Source organism: Sodiomyces alcalophilus (assembly GCF_042370955.1).
Source record: "Sodiomyces alcalophilus JCM 7366 unplaced genomic scaffold ACRALscaffold_5, whole genome shotgun sequence".
NCBI classification, from domain to species: Eukaryota; Fungi; Ascomycota; class Sordariomycetes; order Glomerellales; family Plectosphaerellaceae; genus Sodiomyces; species Sodiomyces alcalophilus.
In genome coordinates, this window is record NW_027263536.1 from 3,587,814 (window position 1) to 3,606,787 (window position 18,974).

General features: G+C 37.7%; 1 protein-coding gene and 1 non-coding gene across 2 annotated transcripts; one reads left to right on the forward strand and one right to left on the reverse strand.

Moving 5' to 3' along the window:
• Nucleotides 1–10,935: 10,935 nt before the first annotated feature.
• On the reverse strand, nt 10,936–11,010 carry ACRALDRAFT_t198. Its single transcript has one exon. It is a non-coding gene; the product is annotated as a tRNA-OTHER (tRNA).
• Nucleotides 11,011–12,197: 1,187 nt separating this feature from the next.
• On the forward strand, nt 12,198–18,642 carry ACRALDRAFT_2020636 (uncharacterized protein; the record flags this gene model as incomplete). Its single annotated transcript, XM_071020028.1, has 3 exons — nt 12,198–12,222; nt 12,331–12,627; nt 18,632–18,642. The coding sequence occupies 3 exons, from the start codon at nt 12,198–12,200 to the stop codon at nt 18,640–18,642; spliced, it is 333 nt and encodes a 110-aa protein (XP_070874259.1).
• Nucleotides 18,643–18,974: the final 332 nt, after the last annotated feature.

The window sequence follows — 18,974 nt, forward strand, 5'->3', positions numbered from 1 at the left end:
ATAAAGCGCCTATACAATAAGAAACGGCGTAATATTCGGTTTAAGCCTAATAACCGTGTATATATCCGCCTTAGCCGCGGATACTCGCTCCTAGGTAAGGCTAGCTATAAGCTTAGTGCCTAATAGATAGGCCCCTTTAAGGTCCTTAAGTAAGTCGCCGCTAGCGTACCGATTAGATCTGTCTAAGACTCTTAATATACATCCCGTTATTAGTATCGCTTAACTCTAAATAGTTAGGTTTATAGAGATACCCGAGACTAAAGGACCCGTCGATATATAAGATAGAGAATAAGAGTAATACCGGGATTTATACGAGCACTACGAGATTAAAGCTATCCTAGATAAACGGATTACTTATAAAGGAAGAGGCAGACTACGTACCGAGTACCTTATTTAATAGAAGGACTAGCCGCACTAGTAGAATATCTGGATACCGGTAGATATAATAGAAGCTCCGGATTTAGTGGAGGATTTCGAATAACGTTAAAGAGCTTTGGAAGTGCTTTGTTCAGAATTAAAGGGAATAAAAGAGGTTAAAAGACCCGAGCCTAGCGAGCTTTAAAGAACTAAATGGACCTATTTAGCCTTATAGCGGAGCTAGGCTAGAGCTAAAGGGCCGTCCCCCTTAATAACGGAAACCCCTTTAAAAGGTATAACCGATATAGTAAGAATAACACTATCTAATCTTAAACTAGTAAGAATAGAAGCCCTACCGGCTATATAGCCCTAGCGTACACGTAAATTAGTATAGCTAGCTCGAAAATAAAAGATTTCTCTTTACCGCCTATAGCTTTACTATTTCCCTCTATGCTTTATCTATAGCTGCTTATTTATAATAGCTATCTTAGTATACTCCTATTTAATTCCTATCGCGCCTAGCTATCCTTTTATTATAACTATAAACTGTATAAGTAATCCTATTATATTATCTTAGGCTAACTCTAAGCTTACCTTACGGCTAATACCCCCTAACGCCTTATACTATATCGTATTATTCCCCTTAAATATCTATAGGTCGAAAGACTAAGTGTTATAGGACTTTTGTAACCGCTACTTCCGTAACGGTAAGAACGGTCACGGCCTCCCTTTTACTAGATATTTCCGGGCTATTTCCCTATTCGGGGACGAGAATAGCGTTTAAGTCTAGCTATAAGCCATCGGTCTAGTATTCGCTAGCTAGAAGAGCGACAATAGCGGTATTATTACCTGCTATAGACGAGAGGCTATCTAGAAAGGCTATAATTACCCTAAGGATAGAGGGATAGACCGTATAATTTTCGCCCTAAACGATATCGCCGACCGCACGGTAAGCGAAGAAAAGGCTAAGACTATCGTCCTTAACCACCCCCAGCCCTAATTCTTACTAGACTATAGCCGCGTTATCTCTTAGTGGGAATAAATAAGCTAAATATTTAAGGAATACCTGGTGATAGTAAGATATAATGCTCCCCGCGGGCCGGGCGGCCAGTTTCTGTATAGTAGCGCTATACGGGGTATACCTAGCTCTATAATAGCTATAGGCTCTCCTATACCCCGGCCGTCGAGCGTTATAAACCCGCGCTAGTAGCTAATTATCCCGCTAACGGCCTCGCTCGACAAGACTATAATTAAGACTATCGATTAAGCTAATAAACTCGGGCTAGAAATAATCGCTATTATTAAATATTTATAAAATAGAATAATAGACTAGGTAAGTTTCGTAGTAACTATAGCACTATTCTGTAACGCGCTTAAGCCTCGATCTAAGGCAATTAAGGATTACTTAGAGAGCATAACCGTATAGTATACACCGCCTATCTAATCGGTGACGGATATACTAGCCAATATATCCATTAGCTAGGGACCGTAGGCCGCTATTAGCGTAAGCGCCTACTAGCTTATACCGCCTCGTATAGCTAGAAGTAATCGGGCTATAATAGATAATACTAACTAGCCTATTACAAAACGCTTATTCACGTAATATATAGGCGAGGATAAGGTTTAGGTCTAAATAGTAAAGAGTTTTATATTTTAATTACGCGACGACTTAGCGTAGCTCCGTATCAAGGAATTTACCGTGAGTAGATAGAACCTATGCACTATTCGCTGGCGCGCCTATAGCGTAGTCTTCCCGCTACTAGCCGGGAAATTCGCGGAATAGTTTATCTTAGAATATGTAACGAATAACACTATCTAGAACGCGGCAGACCTCCTACTACTAGTAGCGCTCTAGCGTACAGAGTCCTAAGTCTATATCGCGCGTCTAGAGAATAATAGATTGCTAGAAGATAGTAAGAGGAGCGTGATAACATAGCGCTTTATCGACGACCCCGACTTAGCCATTACCCTTATATACCACGCTAAGGTAATTTAGGAGTATTATAATAGCCGGGCCTATAAGGGTATCCTCGCGTCGTATAATATAAAGCCGTTAGACCTTAAGATTAGGTGTAACGAGATTATTATAGAGGAGGTGGCCGCTATTACCGGCCTCGACCCGGATATATAGGGCATCCTAACCGATAAGCTAGACAAGCCCGCCGTTATTATTATCTAATAGTACCCGGGCATTATCGGTTTAGCGAGTAAACTATCGGGCACTACACGACGAAGCCACTTATTCGGCGCTCTATTACCTCCTTATTATTCTTAATTATCCTTATTATTTATTTTTTCTTATTTTATTTTCTACGGGTCCTTGGTTAGTAATTCTAAGATAGAAGGACGGGTGGCTAGACACACTTGCCAGTGTCGTATATAGAACCCACGGAGTTAGGAAATCGCGCTAGGAAGGCGCTATCTTATATAGTAAATTTTTGTTTCTTAATAGTAAAGAGAGAGAGTGCCTATATCTATAACCATTACTAGTATAATAATCGGCCCAGCCGAGTCCAAGCTAGACTATATAGACTTAAGTATAGTTAGAAGCCCGCGGGACGCAGGGCTTTACCTTTCCCGGGGTATATACTATGCACCACTATCCTATACTATACTGGCACTAAAGCCCGTATAGCGCTAGACTAGTGCTAGCACTAGCTAAGTCCTAAATAGACTGAGGTTTCCCCGTGGCTATATAGAGCGGGAACCTCGCCCTCTCCTTTAAAGAATATATTCTATTTACATATCATTTACTGCACCCTAAGGTTACCTAACTTAAATCCTCTCGTAGGTCCTATAGTACTAGCTGGCCAGAGATACGTACGGTTAGTGCATATTATAAAGACTATTATACCGGCGCCGATCTTTAATATCGCTTATAAATAGGTAGGTAGGTACCTATCCTAGTCCTTAACTCTTATAAAGATATACCGCTCCGGATATAAACTAACTCCTATTAGACTCGGTAAGCATAAGAACCTAAAAACAGTGATTAGATCTAGAACATAAAGACGGTAGGCAGGCCACTTATATATAGATTCCAATTAAGGTAAGGTGCTAGGTAATTAAAGCTATTCCACCTATTATTTAACCTAAATAGTTATATCTTTGTTAATATCGACTAGGTAGAGCTTTATAGGCGAGATAGTATTAATGCCCATAATTATAGGTTTACCGAGGGAGATAATAAGTAACTTAAGGATACCGTTAAGTTCGCTAGTACCATAACTATTATAAGAATAGCAAAGATATATTATTTATTGCTTTCTTTATAAATAAAGATCTAGACGACCCGTCCTATATATTATTTATCGTCGTCGTGATACTATACGTAGTGGCCTTTTCTAAAGGCGAAGCGTCGAAGATCCCTAAGTTAATTAACGGGGTTAGTTACCTCGTGTACTATTAGTAAGTTATCCGTGTACCCTCTAAGACTAAAGAAGTCACTAATATCTGACTCTAACTTAATACTATAAACGTGATATAGGAAAGCTCGTGATATAAGGGGGTCGCTATAAGGTTAACTTCTATCTTTTATCGATATATAGCATATAGATACGCTATATTATAACTATTTTCCTTTAATCCAGGTAACTCACTTTAATAGATGCGCGAGAATCTAAAGATAGATAAAAATATTGCGGCTAAGATATTTATAGTTAATATTAACGATAGGAGATTCCTGTATAAACACCACTTTAGCTTTATAACCGTTTTATACTACCCGCCGGGCACCTAGGATACCCTAAATCTATCTTAATTAAACGAATAACCTGCCTAGAAGATAGAACTCGATATATTAGTACGTACCTATACGTATCTATATATAAAGGCTAGTTTATTTAATTACTGGATCCGTTTATTACCGAATAAGAAAATCTCGGGTTAATCGTAGTCTCTGATATAAGATCTGCGTAATAGGGCTCTAAAGGTTACGGTTATATTATCTTAATAGACAGGTAGCTGGCGACCTTTATTAGCGCTATGCATAGTTATACGTATATCTCTTTAAGGGATCTAGCTAATAGCACTAGGCCGTCGATAGTGCTTATCGGTCCCCTAGTTAATAATATCGAGTTTATTCTTATCTTAAAACTCCTGCTATATGTTATAGCGATCGCTTCTTAATAGGATACTATCGAATAGTATCGGGCTGCTTTCGTATATTACACGAATTATTATAGTTAACTCGCTATTATTATTGGTAAAAGCACCACGGAGTATAAGTCGAATAGTTATCTATATATTAATCTTTTATAGTAGCAGTGTCTTAATATTTAAATGGTTTGTCTCGTAGACTCTCTTCTTAAATATTCTGTAGGCAAACTACACTTAGCTAACCGTATAGAGTAGAAGTGGAAGGATATACCTGTGTTTATCCTCTTCTAAGAGGATATTAACGTTTACTAACAGGGTATACTCTTTTATAATAGCTAGATAATATACGCTAAGATGTATATTAGAACGTATTATATCGTGTAGATATTATATAGCCCGGCGAGGTACTTCGGCCTCTTACTCGACGCTCGATAGAATGGCGCTAGTGCCGCTAGGTCTACTAGACTCCGATAGGGTAATAGAGGGGGTAATAGAGGGGGTAACTAAACGGGCTATACTAAAATAATACGCCCAGGGGTTAGTAGTAATAGAACCGGAGGCGAAGACGTATAGGCTTTAGTATATACGCCGACTCTCCTTGAAAATATCTCTAAGGCGTTACTGCTTATCGCTAACAATATGCCAGCTTATAAGTAAGCTATTAGTCTTTATTATCTTCGCGAAGTAATAGATAATATATTCGATAACCGCTTAGTCTATAGCTGGCTGGGTTAGAGATACCCCCGGGATACCGTGTCGGGCTTGATTTATAGAAAAACTATTAATATACCGCGGTGAAAGCTATAATCGAAGCAGCCTAAGGATAATAACCGATTAAGGGTATAGCTAGCTAGGGAATAGCTTACTAAGTAATAGATAGGTGATATTAGTCTTTCCTAGCTAGGCGGGAATAGCTAATACCTTAGAGCCTGGGCGTATTCCTTAATACCCTAAGCTTTTAAAATACTATCTATAAAGATACTATGTATAAGAGCTAAAAGACCGGCGTACTTAGAATGGGCGGGACCTGCTAGATATAATAGAATTAAATCCAGGGCAGGAGACAGATTAGCTATAGTTAGCAATTCCTTACTGATTCCCTGCTAGGTCCTATACCGTTTTTAATTAGTATCTATATGGAATTTATCTATATCAGATCGTATATTTATATACTGCCGATAATACCGTTTATAGGTAATAATATCGAAGTTTACGATACCCTCGGGGCTAGCTGCCTTCGCTAAAGGACCGATGTGATAAAATCGACAGAACTTATATACCTTCGGACCTTTAAAACCGGAGTTTTTATCCTACTATAATATATCCCTAATATAGCAGATTATCGCTATATACAGGACCTTCTCTTCTCCGCGAATATTAATATAGATACTATAGTCTAGCTCGCCGAGACTCTATAATACTCGAATAATATCCTCGAAATTAGATCTATATAGGCTTAGGGTTAGAGGAAAGATATAAGCGCGTTTATACACAGTATATAGTCAGAACTTAGAGTATAATCATAATAGTTAAGAGGAGAGAGAGGGCACTTACTGATATCCAGTATCCGCGTTTAACCCGCTAAGGATAATATATACGCCAATAAAGGATCGGTACGAGTTTAGTAAAGGCTAAAGCCATTAATAAAGACTATAATAGGACACGATATTATTAAATCGTTCTTATCCTAGTCCTCGAATAGCTACCGTTTATATAACTTAAATTTAAGTTCGCTACGGATAGGATATATATAATAAAGAGGAATAAGACGGAGTACCTAACCGTTATTAAGATACTTAAGTATTAAAGCCTAGCAGATATAATAGGCACGGTTATAAGGCGTGAAGGTAGGTTAATACTTCGGGTATTCCTTTTTAGGTCTAGCTAACCTACCTTTAGTCGGCACTATAGGGCTTAGATTATTAAACGACTTGCCCTAGCTATAATTATAAACTAGCCTAGCGATATATCGAAGTAAGTGGCTTTAAGAGAAATAGGTATTCCCTACGTTAAGGATTATCTTGTCTTCTTCTTAGAGGATCTCTAATACCCGTCCTTAACGTGGATAAGGTGGAAGTAACGATTCGGGCTGATATACTATAAAAGCGTCTTAGATTTATAGGGCTAGGTCTTACTTTTATTAGGTATAAGGGATACTCTAATAGTTATAGCCGATATTATAGACTCGACTAAGATAGGTATAACCTGGACTGTTAATACTAATTGTTTACTAGGAGCACGATATATCTAAGTAGTAGAAAAGTATAAAGTCTAATAAAAAGACGGTGGATAGAACTTCTAGGCGTTCGCTTCTATCTTCCTTAAGATAAACTCGAATAATATAGGCGAAGATACTAGAGGTAGCTTATAAAGAGGATACCTAGTAATACGAATAGAATAATTCGGTTTGGTTGTCCACGAAAAAACTATAGGCCCGATATATAAGTTATTAACTATATCCGAATTTATAAACGCGGTAAAGATATTAACGGGGTTAAGGATATATAATATAGCTATAAGCCCTCCTTATTCCTGCTTTTTCGTTACCCGTTCGGTAAGTAGCTTTTCTATATATAGTAGAATCTCCGTAGTATGTATATCTATTAGAGGGAACCTCTTTAAGATTCTATTCTTTAGCAGAGAAAGCTGGTTCCATAGCGCCTTAATATCCGGAAGTATACGGCTATCTTCTAGCCGTAAAGTGCGTAGCACCTTATATAAGGTATTATACTAGGTGCGATTAATACTAAAGATATAAGCGAAAAGGCTAAAGCTTAGTTAGAAAACGGTAAGATAAAGGAATTAGTTCTACTAGTAAGGGATTAGTATAATAGGATTATCGTTACGGCCTTAGTATACTATATAAGGTTAAGGCTAGTGGATAAGGTCTTCTATAATAGATCCCTACTCTATTATACGGGATTTATCTTTATCCTTAATAGTCTTATTAAAAGGCAGCGCCTTATTACCTTTAATAACCTTATTAATAAGCGTATTATAATCCGTAGCACGCTAAAGCTCGGTACTATTAAGCCCAGGAGGGAGAAGGTCTTCTATCCAATCACTAATATTAAGGCGTACCTCTTTAAGGTTAATAATACCTAGGTATTTAGGTAAATTAGCTATATCTCGTTTTAGCTAAAGTATATACTTACCGTCTTCTAATTCCTAATCGTCTTCTAATTCTTAATCGTCTTTGTATTAACTAGTATTATTAGATTTATTATTATAAGGCCCGGTATCCGCTATTATAGTATCTTCGTTATCGTCGTTTATATATAAGTTACCGCCCTTAATAGTATTATCCGTATGCTCTGATTCTATAGGCTAAGTTTAACTAGGATCTTAACTTTCTATTAGTTAACTAAGGAACCTAAACGCCTACCCACGTCTTAAGTATCAGTCGCTAGCAATAACACCTCTAGAGTCGTAACTAAACGGCTTAGCCCTCCTACGCCTAGGTATTCTATAAAAGGGTTAGTATAGTATAAATACGCGGGATAAATAAAGAATTTAGAGGAGACGTTATAAACCAGAATTAGAAGTTAGTGATAGTTATAGGCAAGGTAGCCAGATAAATTCAAAGTTAATAGTAACCTGGAAAGGAAAAGGTTAAAGAATATCTGTTTAGGTACACGACCTAGAATTCTAAAGAACGAGGGAGTTAAGGCAGGAGTAGGAAGGAGCTCTGGGTCTAGTACCTTCCGCCTATATCTATCGCCCCCTTTTTTCCTTTTTCATTTTTTCATTTTCTTTTTTCTTTTTTTTCCCCCCCGATATCACTAACTTCTATAAGCTTTGCTTAACGCTTATAACTTAGTACTATTTTCTTTATACTACTTCTTACTAATTTCTACCTTTTCCGTTTATTTCTTTTAGCGTTAGCTTATTATAAATAATTATATTTTCTTTTCCTTTTAGTTTTTAGCGTTAGCTTATAATAAACGAATTTACTATTTACGACTTTAATTACTCTTATATATATCGACCCTATTCTATTAAATATATCCGCGAGCTATAAATACCTAGTACTAATACCTCTCTTAGACTATAGTATTAACTATTCTCTTATCTTCTTCCCCCTCGCTAATAGTCAGGTATTATATTACTATATTATCGACTCCTAAAAATACCGGGAGAAGAGCTTATGGTCGCTAGAGCTGCGGGGGTTACCAGAGTCGCGGGGGTCGTGGCTAGGGTCATAGTAGTCCTAAGCCTCCTAATCCTGCTTTTATCCCTCCTAGCTTTATAAATATTTAACTAGTATTAGCGATTTAATTAGCACTAGCGACTCCTCTTCGTTAATCTATCCCTATATAGCCTCTCTATAGCTATATATCCGTAACACCTTAGTCGTAGTAATAATAGCTATAGTAATAGTAGCCGTAGTAATAGTAGCTATAGTAATAGCAGACTAGTCTACCTAATATTACTCCTCGCCCTCCTATTCCGGCCTTTACTTAGCCGATTTAGCCCGGTAACAGTCGCTTAACTTACTTCAGTAAGCCTAGTTCTAAGCTTTAATATAGGTAAGCCACTCCTAATACCTTTATAACGTTACGCTTATAGACTTAAATATTACTCGATATATCTATAATAAGTTTTAGGGGCCACAGTTTAGGTAAAGCAACCACGCCTATATTAGGTTTTAAGGTATACATTTCCTAGCCACTCATAAAGTAACTATAGGTAGGTTATTTCTAATAGTTTATATATATAGCGCCCTAAGCCTATAAGTAATATTAGCTCTTATTTACTCGATAAGTCTACTAGCTCCCTAATAGTAATTATTCGCGCTATACGCCCGATTACCCGCACTACTAGACGTTCCGGTTCTATATTAGGCCTAGGCTCTGGGTCTAGTCCTAGAGCTAAAGTAAGTGGCTCTGGTTCCGGTATATAACCTATAAATTCACCCTAGGTCCCCGGTATTAGCGCCGATCTCCGCTAGCTTTCCCGAACTTGTTTTTTTACACCGTCTTATATAGCTATACAGGAACGTCTTAAGAATCCACCTACCCGTATCGAGTTTAAACTAACTGCTACTAGACTAGTTTAGGTCTATAACGACGCTAACGACGAGGATATTTTTATATCTAATACCCTTACGACTCCTAGTTAGGCCAGAGGCCAGTTCCTTACCTGTATTTCTAAGGATTAGCACGCGACGTCTAATATTATTATAGAGCAGGAATATTAGAAGAATCAGTTTATCTAGGGACTCTCTAGGGAGACCTTATATTTCCATAGAAAGACCTTACATATAACGTCTTCGTGGGATTTTATAGGGCTATAATAAAGCTATAAAGCCGCTTAAGTACCATACCTCTTTTTATATACATACTTAACTATGCGTTATACTATACTAGTCTTATACCATTACTCGATATTCCCTAAAATCAGTGATTTTTTAAGGCATAAACAGCTTAAAACTAGCCCTTAAGCTATCTCGTACAGGGAAGAAAAGGGGCATAGGAATAGTAGTACTTACTAGTAGATTCGAAATCGTAGCTACTAAAGTACCTAGGTACTATGGCCGGGCACCGCGGGAATAATCTAAAAAAAGTCCCGTAAATAGAAGAACTTAAATAGAAATATTAAGTATAGGTATCCACTTAAGCTAGATATATAAATTATATAGGATACTTAGGGAGCTTCATAGCTTTATTATAGCCCTATAAAAGTGTCACGTGTATGGTCTCTCTAAAGAGAGATAATTGTTTTTTATTTATTTATTCTTACTCCCTTATCCTTATCCTACCTAGGTAGCTAGGAGCCAGAATTCTGTCTATACGGTCCTTCTCTGATGCCTATAGGGGGGAAAGCCGTAGTATAAGACTTAGGGAACTAGTATAAGACTTAGATAAAAACCCCTATACTCCCCTCTTTTAAGGATTAGTGCCGCGTCGGGACCTCGACGGCCCCGGTAATAACTCTATATATATCCGAAACTCGCGGCTTCTATTCTGGGAAGCCTATAACGTTTTACTTATAGCGGCTTTAAAGCCGACTACGTGCTCGATTAACGCCGCGTGCGTGGTTATCTCTGTTTATTTTATACGCATTCCTGTATGCCCTAGGGCTAACCTCTATAGGCCCACTACGTGCGGCTTATATATACGCTTCCTAGGGTTTAAAGCTCCTAAGCTTCCCTGCTTTATAGCTGCAGGTAGAGCTAATATAGGCTACGTGCCTACGCAGAACGCTTACGTAATAGCGTAAGAGGTTACCTCTGTATCGTGGAAAAGACGCCGCGTATTTTACTCACGCGCTCAGGGACAGCGCGATACCGTCTTCTTATTTCCACGGTAGGGCGACTAATGCCCCCGTAGCATCTATTATCGACTAGCGAAGCCGGGCGGAAGGTGGGTCTAACGGGCCCCCTATTTAACCCTTATTATATATACTAAGGCAGATAAGGGCCCCCTAGAATAGGATCCGAGTAGCATAAAAAAGGAAAAGGGGTTCCTCTTTTGCGTGCGCCTCTAGCCGGATTCGAACCGACCCGGTCACCTTAACCGTATACCAGGTATACTACTACTATACTATAGAGGCTATAGAAATATAAGTTCTCCGTACAGAGTCACTTTATCTATTATTATAACTAGTTCTTTATATATTCGATTATTAAGGCCTACTTAACTATTAATACTAGACGGGACGTTATAGACCGGCTCTTACTAGGTATCGACTATCTTCGCTAGTACTCGTAGTACTTATAGAACTTCCTGTTTATCGATTTCCTAATATAGGCTAAGAACTTTATTATTAATAACCCTTATATTATCGAGCTCTATACCGTTCAACCCGAGTATCCTTATTTCCGTGCTAGGATAAATTAGGCCCGCGGTATCTTAGAGCCATCCCTTAATAAAAACAGCTTCGAGAAGATCTAGCGCTTTATAGCTAACTATATCGATTACGAGGCTACCTTCTCGGATCATATAGCTTTATCTTTTTTGTTTATTAAGGTTATCTTTTTTACTTTAGAATCTAAGCTCTTTAAATTAATCTATACCGAGAAGCAGAAAAAACGCTTAAATAGGTATTTCCCCTGATAAGAAGCAGTAGATACATAAAAACCAGCGTAAGCTTATTCAGGAGCTATATAACGTCCTAAAGGCAGAGCTATATTTCTAGTATATTAACCGCGATATTTTTACATAGAAGGTAATTATTATAAAGCGCCAGCGTACTGTTACTACCTAACGGCTCCTAAATCAGAATATATGGTTCGATAATAAAGCACCACCTCCCTTACTATCTGCTAGGGTTATTAACGGCGACTCTGGCGAGGCTAGTGGTTATGCTAATATAAGCGGGCTTACTATAGATAGTGCTTACGATAAGTGGCCCGAGATAGGTCAGACACTAGACTTTAACTATTATTATAATCATAACTCTAATACGATAGATACGGAGGGCTCTAAGATTAACGAGAATAAGATACTAAGTCTTACGGCGACGCTACGCGCTATTAGCCCTACTCCTATACGCTTTCGGAATATTCGCCGTTAATAATATAGCGTTTTGGATATTAGATAATAATAACAGTGACTTTCTATTATTATTTTATACTCTAAGCCTAGAGGCTACGACAGTATTATTATTACTAGACTGCTAGATAAGATAGATCTAAGATACTGCTAAGGGTAACTAAAGTTATCTTTTTTGATATATTATATCTCGCGTGCCTTCTGGACGGGATCTTACGTGCCTTCTAGCTCTTTAACGTGTATAAAATGTTCTTTGATATCTTATATTCGTGTGCTTTAACGGTTAGAAGCCCTACTCTGTTTTTTTCCCTTTTCCTATCTCTACCTCTATCTCTACCTCTATCTATTTCCATCTTTACCTATCTCCCTCTTTACCCAGCGAATAATAATAATAATAATAATAATAATAATAATAATAATAATAATAATAATAATAATAATAATAATAATAATAATAATAATAATAATAATAATAATAATAATAATAATAATAATAATAATAATAATAATAATAATAATAATAATAATAATAATAATAATAATAATAATAATAATAATAATAATAATAATAATAATAATAATAATAATAATAATAATAATAATAATAATAATAATAATAATAATAATAATAATAATAATAATAATAATAATAATAATAATAATAATAATAATAGCAGTAATAATAGTAATAATATCACGATAGAAGTAAGTAAGTATACGTATCGTAGTATAGGTTTAGTTTAATACTAACTCTATTCTAGCGCTAGAATAGATAACTAGAACTAATACCTCCAACTAACTTCTGAAGGTATAACCGACCTCGCTTTAGTAAGGGATTATATTCTAATACCTATATTCCAGCCTTTAAAGATTTAGTAACTAACTCGACTCGTCTTATAGTCCTCTGGCTCCGATACCTCCTCCTAGTAACGCTGTAAAGCCCGCCGTGCTAATAAACTTACCGCTACCGGCCTGCCTCTAGACTAGCCTACCGATAACCGGTACGAGAAAGCTATTATAGCTAATAACGATTTTAAAGTCGCTAAAGCCACCGTTACCGATATAGTTAACTTACTACTTAAATACCTTACCCAGGTCGCTAGGCGTAACGAGGTTAAGGAGAACCCTCGCCCTAGATTTAAATATTTTATGCGTATCGTTAAGGCTATTAAGGGAGTACCGGTATCCCGGAGAACCCTGTCTGGTATCTGGCATAGGCCTTACCCTTTTAGGATAGGTTGCCAAGGCATATTTTCGGACACGAAATTAGGCTCTGGGCGTAAGGTCCCGGTATATATACATCGTAGAGCCGCGAAACAGGGACGGAACGGGTTATTCCGTACCGACATTAGATAGGTACGGGTCACCTGCAGGGTCAAGAGCAGAGTTTTTCCCGATCTTCTAGCAGATCAGATCCTTCTTCTATAGAGTCAATTACATTAACAGAGTCAATTACATTAACAGAGTCAATTACATTAACAGAGTCAATTACATCAACAGAGTCAATTAAATTAACAGATCTACTGCTAAGTTTATATACGCTGTTTATACAATATACGCTGCCCGGCGCCTGCTACGTCCCGGGATATATATACTAGCAATCCGACTTGTATTTGGCTAGGAGGATACCCAAGAGATACATAGGTATATGTACTTATAACGTAAGCGTGTCCACTATGTTATAACGTGACTCTACGATATACCGGGACCTTACGCCTAGGAGTACCACTATTTACAGCCGCCCTATCTGGTATTTATAGCCCTCTCTATCCTATTTCGGAAGGTTACGCGAGCCCGCGTAGTAGTCTATATACGCTACTATCTTAGCTATATATATCGCGTACCGGTATATACCTATATCACGATAAAATTTTTATAGTGTTAAGACTACCCCTGTTTACTATGACTTATCTCGAATACTCTATACTGCAAAATCACTGCTATTTTTCGATTATTTTTATTTATCTTTAAGTATCTCGGAATACACGATATTCTTTTCCTGCCCTAGGCCTATTATCCCAGCTACTACTACCCACGATAAGCTCCTTATAGCTATAAAGGCGTATTATTATTAGTATGGCTTTAGTGTCGTGAAGTCGGGTAATAGGAAGCGTGCCACCGGTAAGCTCTTCTATATCCGACTCGTCTATAACCGCGGCGGCGCATAGAGGCTATCTAAAGCCACTAAAAGAGCTACTAAAATAATTAAAATCGGATACCCTTAGGCTACTATTATAGTACTAATTAGGGAGGCGTGGGAATTTATTATCGCGGATAAGGATTTCTATAATTAACCTCCCCTCGCGTCGCATATAGTAGCTATGTTAGTAATAGCGAGGCTAGATTCGTAACGGGCTACTAGAGTAGCGCGGGTTAAGATAATAATCGAGTAACTATCGGGTATAGGTAAGCTCTCTGCCCCGTAAATTACTAGGTAAATATAGTAAAAATTTAGGGAGGATCTCCTTCACGGCCTCTTAATTAACGTATAGGATGTCCGTAACTATTAAGGGCAGTTACGGCGGGAGAAGTACGGACCTTTATTATCGACGCAGTATTTCCTTAAGAAACTATAAATAGGGGCGTTAGGCGAATACCACGTTTATTAGCACTTTAACCGCGATACGAATCGTATCGATATAATCTTTTAGACCTATCGAGACTATATCGAGTAATAGAAAAAGAATCCGGAGTTATTACTTATAGATTACACCTATTCTGTTAGTAAATACCGGCCACGAACTCGTAGATTATTTACGATTAACTAACCTTTACTTAGGTAAATCGTTTTAATATACCTTTTTTCGAGGTTATAGGCGTAGCCGCAGACTATAGCTCTTATAACTACTATTTTGCCCTAGTATCTAGGGAAAATTAAGAGGCTTTTAGATAGGTCTATAAAAGGATAGAGGCGATCTTCGTAATTAAGGCTATTTAGTTTCTAAGTTTTATTATCACTGATTTCGATAAAGCTCTTAGAAATACGTTAAGTGTTATTTTCCCTGCTATTAACTAGCAGAGCTGTATATAGTATATTATAAAGAACGTTAATCTTTATACTAAAAAGAAATAGGACGGCCCTCTTAAGGGAAGCAGCCTTTTCCCGCCCCGTAAGTTAAGTCCATAATCTTTTTTTTAGTGTTTTAGATTACTATATATAGATAGATTAATTATGCGTATATATATATATATATATAGGGTAGGGTAGTGGGTCCTTAAAAATTTTTCTTATAATAATATTAGCTATCTTATTACTTACCCTACCTAAATCGGGTTTAGTATATAAAAATTTTTTACTAACCGAATAATAGCTATATATAATCCTTTTAACGATAAATACGATACTAGTGCTCGCGAAGAGGATAAAAGTAATAATATCGTCGCCTTATAACTCGGCGGTAATCCGGAAATCGCCGCCTTAATTACTAGCGAAATTAGAGATAGTAATTATGCTAGGGCACTACAAGATTCGTGTGTTTCTATATCGGCGCCGTCTAATTAGCCGATAGTTAACGGGTTCCTCGCTTTATAGAGGTCCTGTGTTTATATACTAATAGAGGAATTATTTAATAAGTATTAGGGCTTATTAAAGCAGTAGTTTAGCTATAAATAGTTCGGTACGTTACTATTACCCTCTGCTACCATCATTATTACTAACCTTACTATAGCTTTTATGGATTATCTTAAATAGACCTACCTCCCGTATCGCGATTAGTTCTATAACTACGTAGTAAAGTATTTTTATAACTACGGTATTAGAGTAATAAGCCGTATAGAGTCCGCCCACGCAGAGCTTAAGACGTATCTTCGAAATCGTTTAATTAACCTCGATAAGCTCTCTTCGTAAGTCTAATAGATAGTGACTAAAAAGAGTAAGCGACTAAGGATTAGCCTAGTAAAGGCGGGTATAAAGCACGTACTAATATATATAAATCGACCCGTTATTTCTAGCCTCGTCTTTAAGGTTATATTTAAGGCGCTAGAGCTTATCTAGTAATAGTATCTGATTATAGAGGAAGCCTTTAGGACTTATTAGCCTCTTCCTGACTATATAGGGACCTTTTAGGCGTAGTACGGATTACTATACCGTTATACGATATTACGCTGCCTAGAGGCAGTAGGCGTACTAGAACGTGCTTAAGTCAATCCGCACTAATAGGTTAATTAGAGCCTGGTATATTTGCCCGCTCCTTTTATATTATCTTATTTCTGACCGTTTACCACCTATTTTAGTCCGAAATATGATAGATACGTAAAAGGACCTAAATCCTTAATCCTTTTCCTATCCGATCGACTCGGAATGAATTAAGGGAGCTGCCTAACACTCCTAGCGAGCCGCGATAGCCGTAGCGATCGCGCGCTGCCGGCACTTAAAGGAGTTAAGCGCTGCCTAGGGCTTAAGGCCCTAGGGATCGAAGTGGCCGCTTACTATTATAGTATGAAAGGGATTAACTAAGGCCGCGGCGTAAGAGGATTAATCCGGTATAGGTAGCTATAGTAGCTGCTATAGAGACTACCCGCGCGTTATTTACTAAGCTTAGGGCCGAGATGGTTTTAGCACTTACTAATAGGTATCGCTATATACCTTAAGGGCAGCCGCCTAGCTAAATATAGTGGCTAGAGTCTTAGTAGGTATATTAGTCTACTTAATAGCAGGTATTCTAAGTATATATAAACGTGCCGCCTTCGAATTAATAGGCGGCTAGGAGTAAGTTTTAGGTTACGCCGTAGCCATAGCGATAGGTGATATAGCGCGATTAGTGGCCTTAGTTAAATACTTATTTTATAGTAAATAGCGATTAAGTTTAGGGTAGTTTTAAATAAGACGGTCGATTCAGAAACATAGTATTTTACTAGCTAATTTAACCGATTTTAAGAATACCGAGTCTTACTTAGACTTATTTAAAACTTAACACTATAAAAATTTTATCGCGATACAGGTACGTACCGGTACGCGATATATACAGCCAAGATAGTGGCGTATACAGACTACTGCGCGGGCTCGCGTAACCTTCCGAAATAGGATAAAGAGGGCTGTAAATACCAGATAGGTCGGCTGTAAATAGTGGTACTCTACGCCCAGAGCCTAATTTCGGAGTACCACTATTTGCAGCCGCCCTGTCTGGTATTTACAGCCCTCTCTATCCTATTTCGGAAGGTTACGCGAGCCCGCGCAGTAGTCTGCATACGCCACTATCTTAGCTGTATATATCACGTACCGGTACGGTATATACGTTATACCCTGGATCAGGACAAAATTTTCATAGTGTTAAGACTGCCGTAATTCACTATGACTTTTCTCTGATGCTCTCTGTATAGTAAAATCACTGTTATTTTTCGATTATTTTCATTATCTATTAGTATCTTAGAATACCCGATATCCTTTACCTGTCCGAGGGCTAAAAAGAGGGTGGAAGAGTAGTAGAAAAGGGTGGTGGAAAAGGGTAGTGGAAAAGGGTAGTGGAAAAGGGTAGTGGAAAAGGGTGGAAAAGAGTAGTGGAAAAGAGGGCAGAAAAAATTTTCTCGTAAGGTCACGTAATTAGTCACGTAATTAGTCACGTAATTAGTTATATAATCAGTCACGTGTTTAGTCACGTAACCACTTATACACTATGTTATATCAAGGTGTATATATTATTAGCTCTTAGTCACGTGACTAGTCACGTAATTGATTATGTGACTGATTGCGTGGCTGATTACGTGACTGATTACGTGACCTTATAAGAAAATCGTTTCCGCCCTCTTTTCTACTACTCTTTTCTACCCTTTTTTATTACCCTTTTCCACTACCCTTTTCCACCACCCTTTTCCACTACTCTCTTCTACCTCTAGGTAAACGTGATATATTTATATCGCCTAGAGGTTCATATACAGAAGGTTATTATAAGTAGTGAATTTATAGTTATAGACATTAGAGATAAGATTAGGTAAGAAAGTCTTATCCTAATATATACATACCGGTACGCGACATCTGCAGCTAAGATAGTGGCGTATGCAGACTACTACGCGGGCTCGCGTAACCTTCCGAAATAGCATAGAGAGGGCTGCAAATACCAGACAGGGCGGCTGCAAATAGTGGTACTCCTAATTTCGTGTCCGAAAATATGCCTTAGTAATCTATTCTAAAAGGGTAAGGCCTATGCCAGACACCAGACAGGGTTCTCCGGGATACCGGTACTCCTATTAAGGAAGCCTATACTACCGCCGAAAAAGTAGCTACTATTCGCCTTAAGGAATTCCGCGATAATAATACTTACTGTTAATAGCGTTATAATAAACTTAAACGTTAGGAGCAGTAATAGTAATAGTAATAGCAGCTATAATAGTAATAGCAATAGTAATAGACTATAGGTCGGGCTAGTGAATAATAAGACGAAAATTATGCATAAAGTTAATAGCCTATACTTAGGTATAGGATATCGTTAAGTATTCTATAAGGTGGCTCTAAGGGGTGGGCAGTGCAGTTTATATAACGTCTAACTAATATTAAGAATAAACAAGTATAATACCTAGTAGAAGTATTAAATTTAAATAGACTAATGAAATTATAGTAAAGTAAAATTCCCGTACTTCCTATTAGTTTATAAGCAAGGATTATTCTATGCTAAAGGATAGTGTGTGTGCTAAGGATAGTAAGGCTTTTCTAAGGATATATCATAGGTGTTGTGTGAGGAGTGAAGAGAGTCGTTAAGACTATAACAAGAATAGGTCACGAAGCTGACCTTAGGGGGGGGAATGATTATAAGATTATTCGTTAAGCCCTTTTAACTTAGGACTTAACGGGAAACACCCTACTTAAGGACCAGTAACTATCCTCCCTAGGATCGGTATATAATAACCTAAGGCTCTAAGACCGTAGGTCTTAGGCCAGCTTAATAATCCTAAAACATAACTCGGTCCTAATTATCCCTAGGGTTACCTTAGGGCCGGTTCCGGGTTCTTAACGTATTCTTTAACGCCTCTAAGTCCTATCCGACTCCCTTAAATAGAATATCCCTGATATCACGCCCCTCCTTCTAAGGC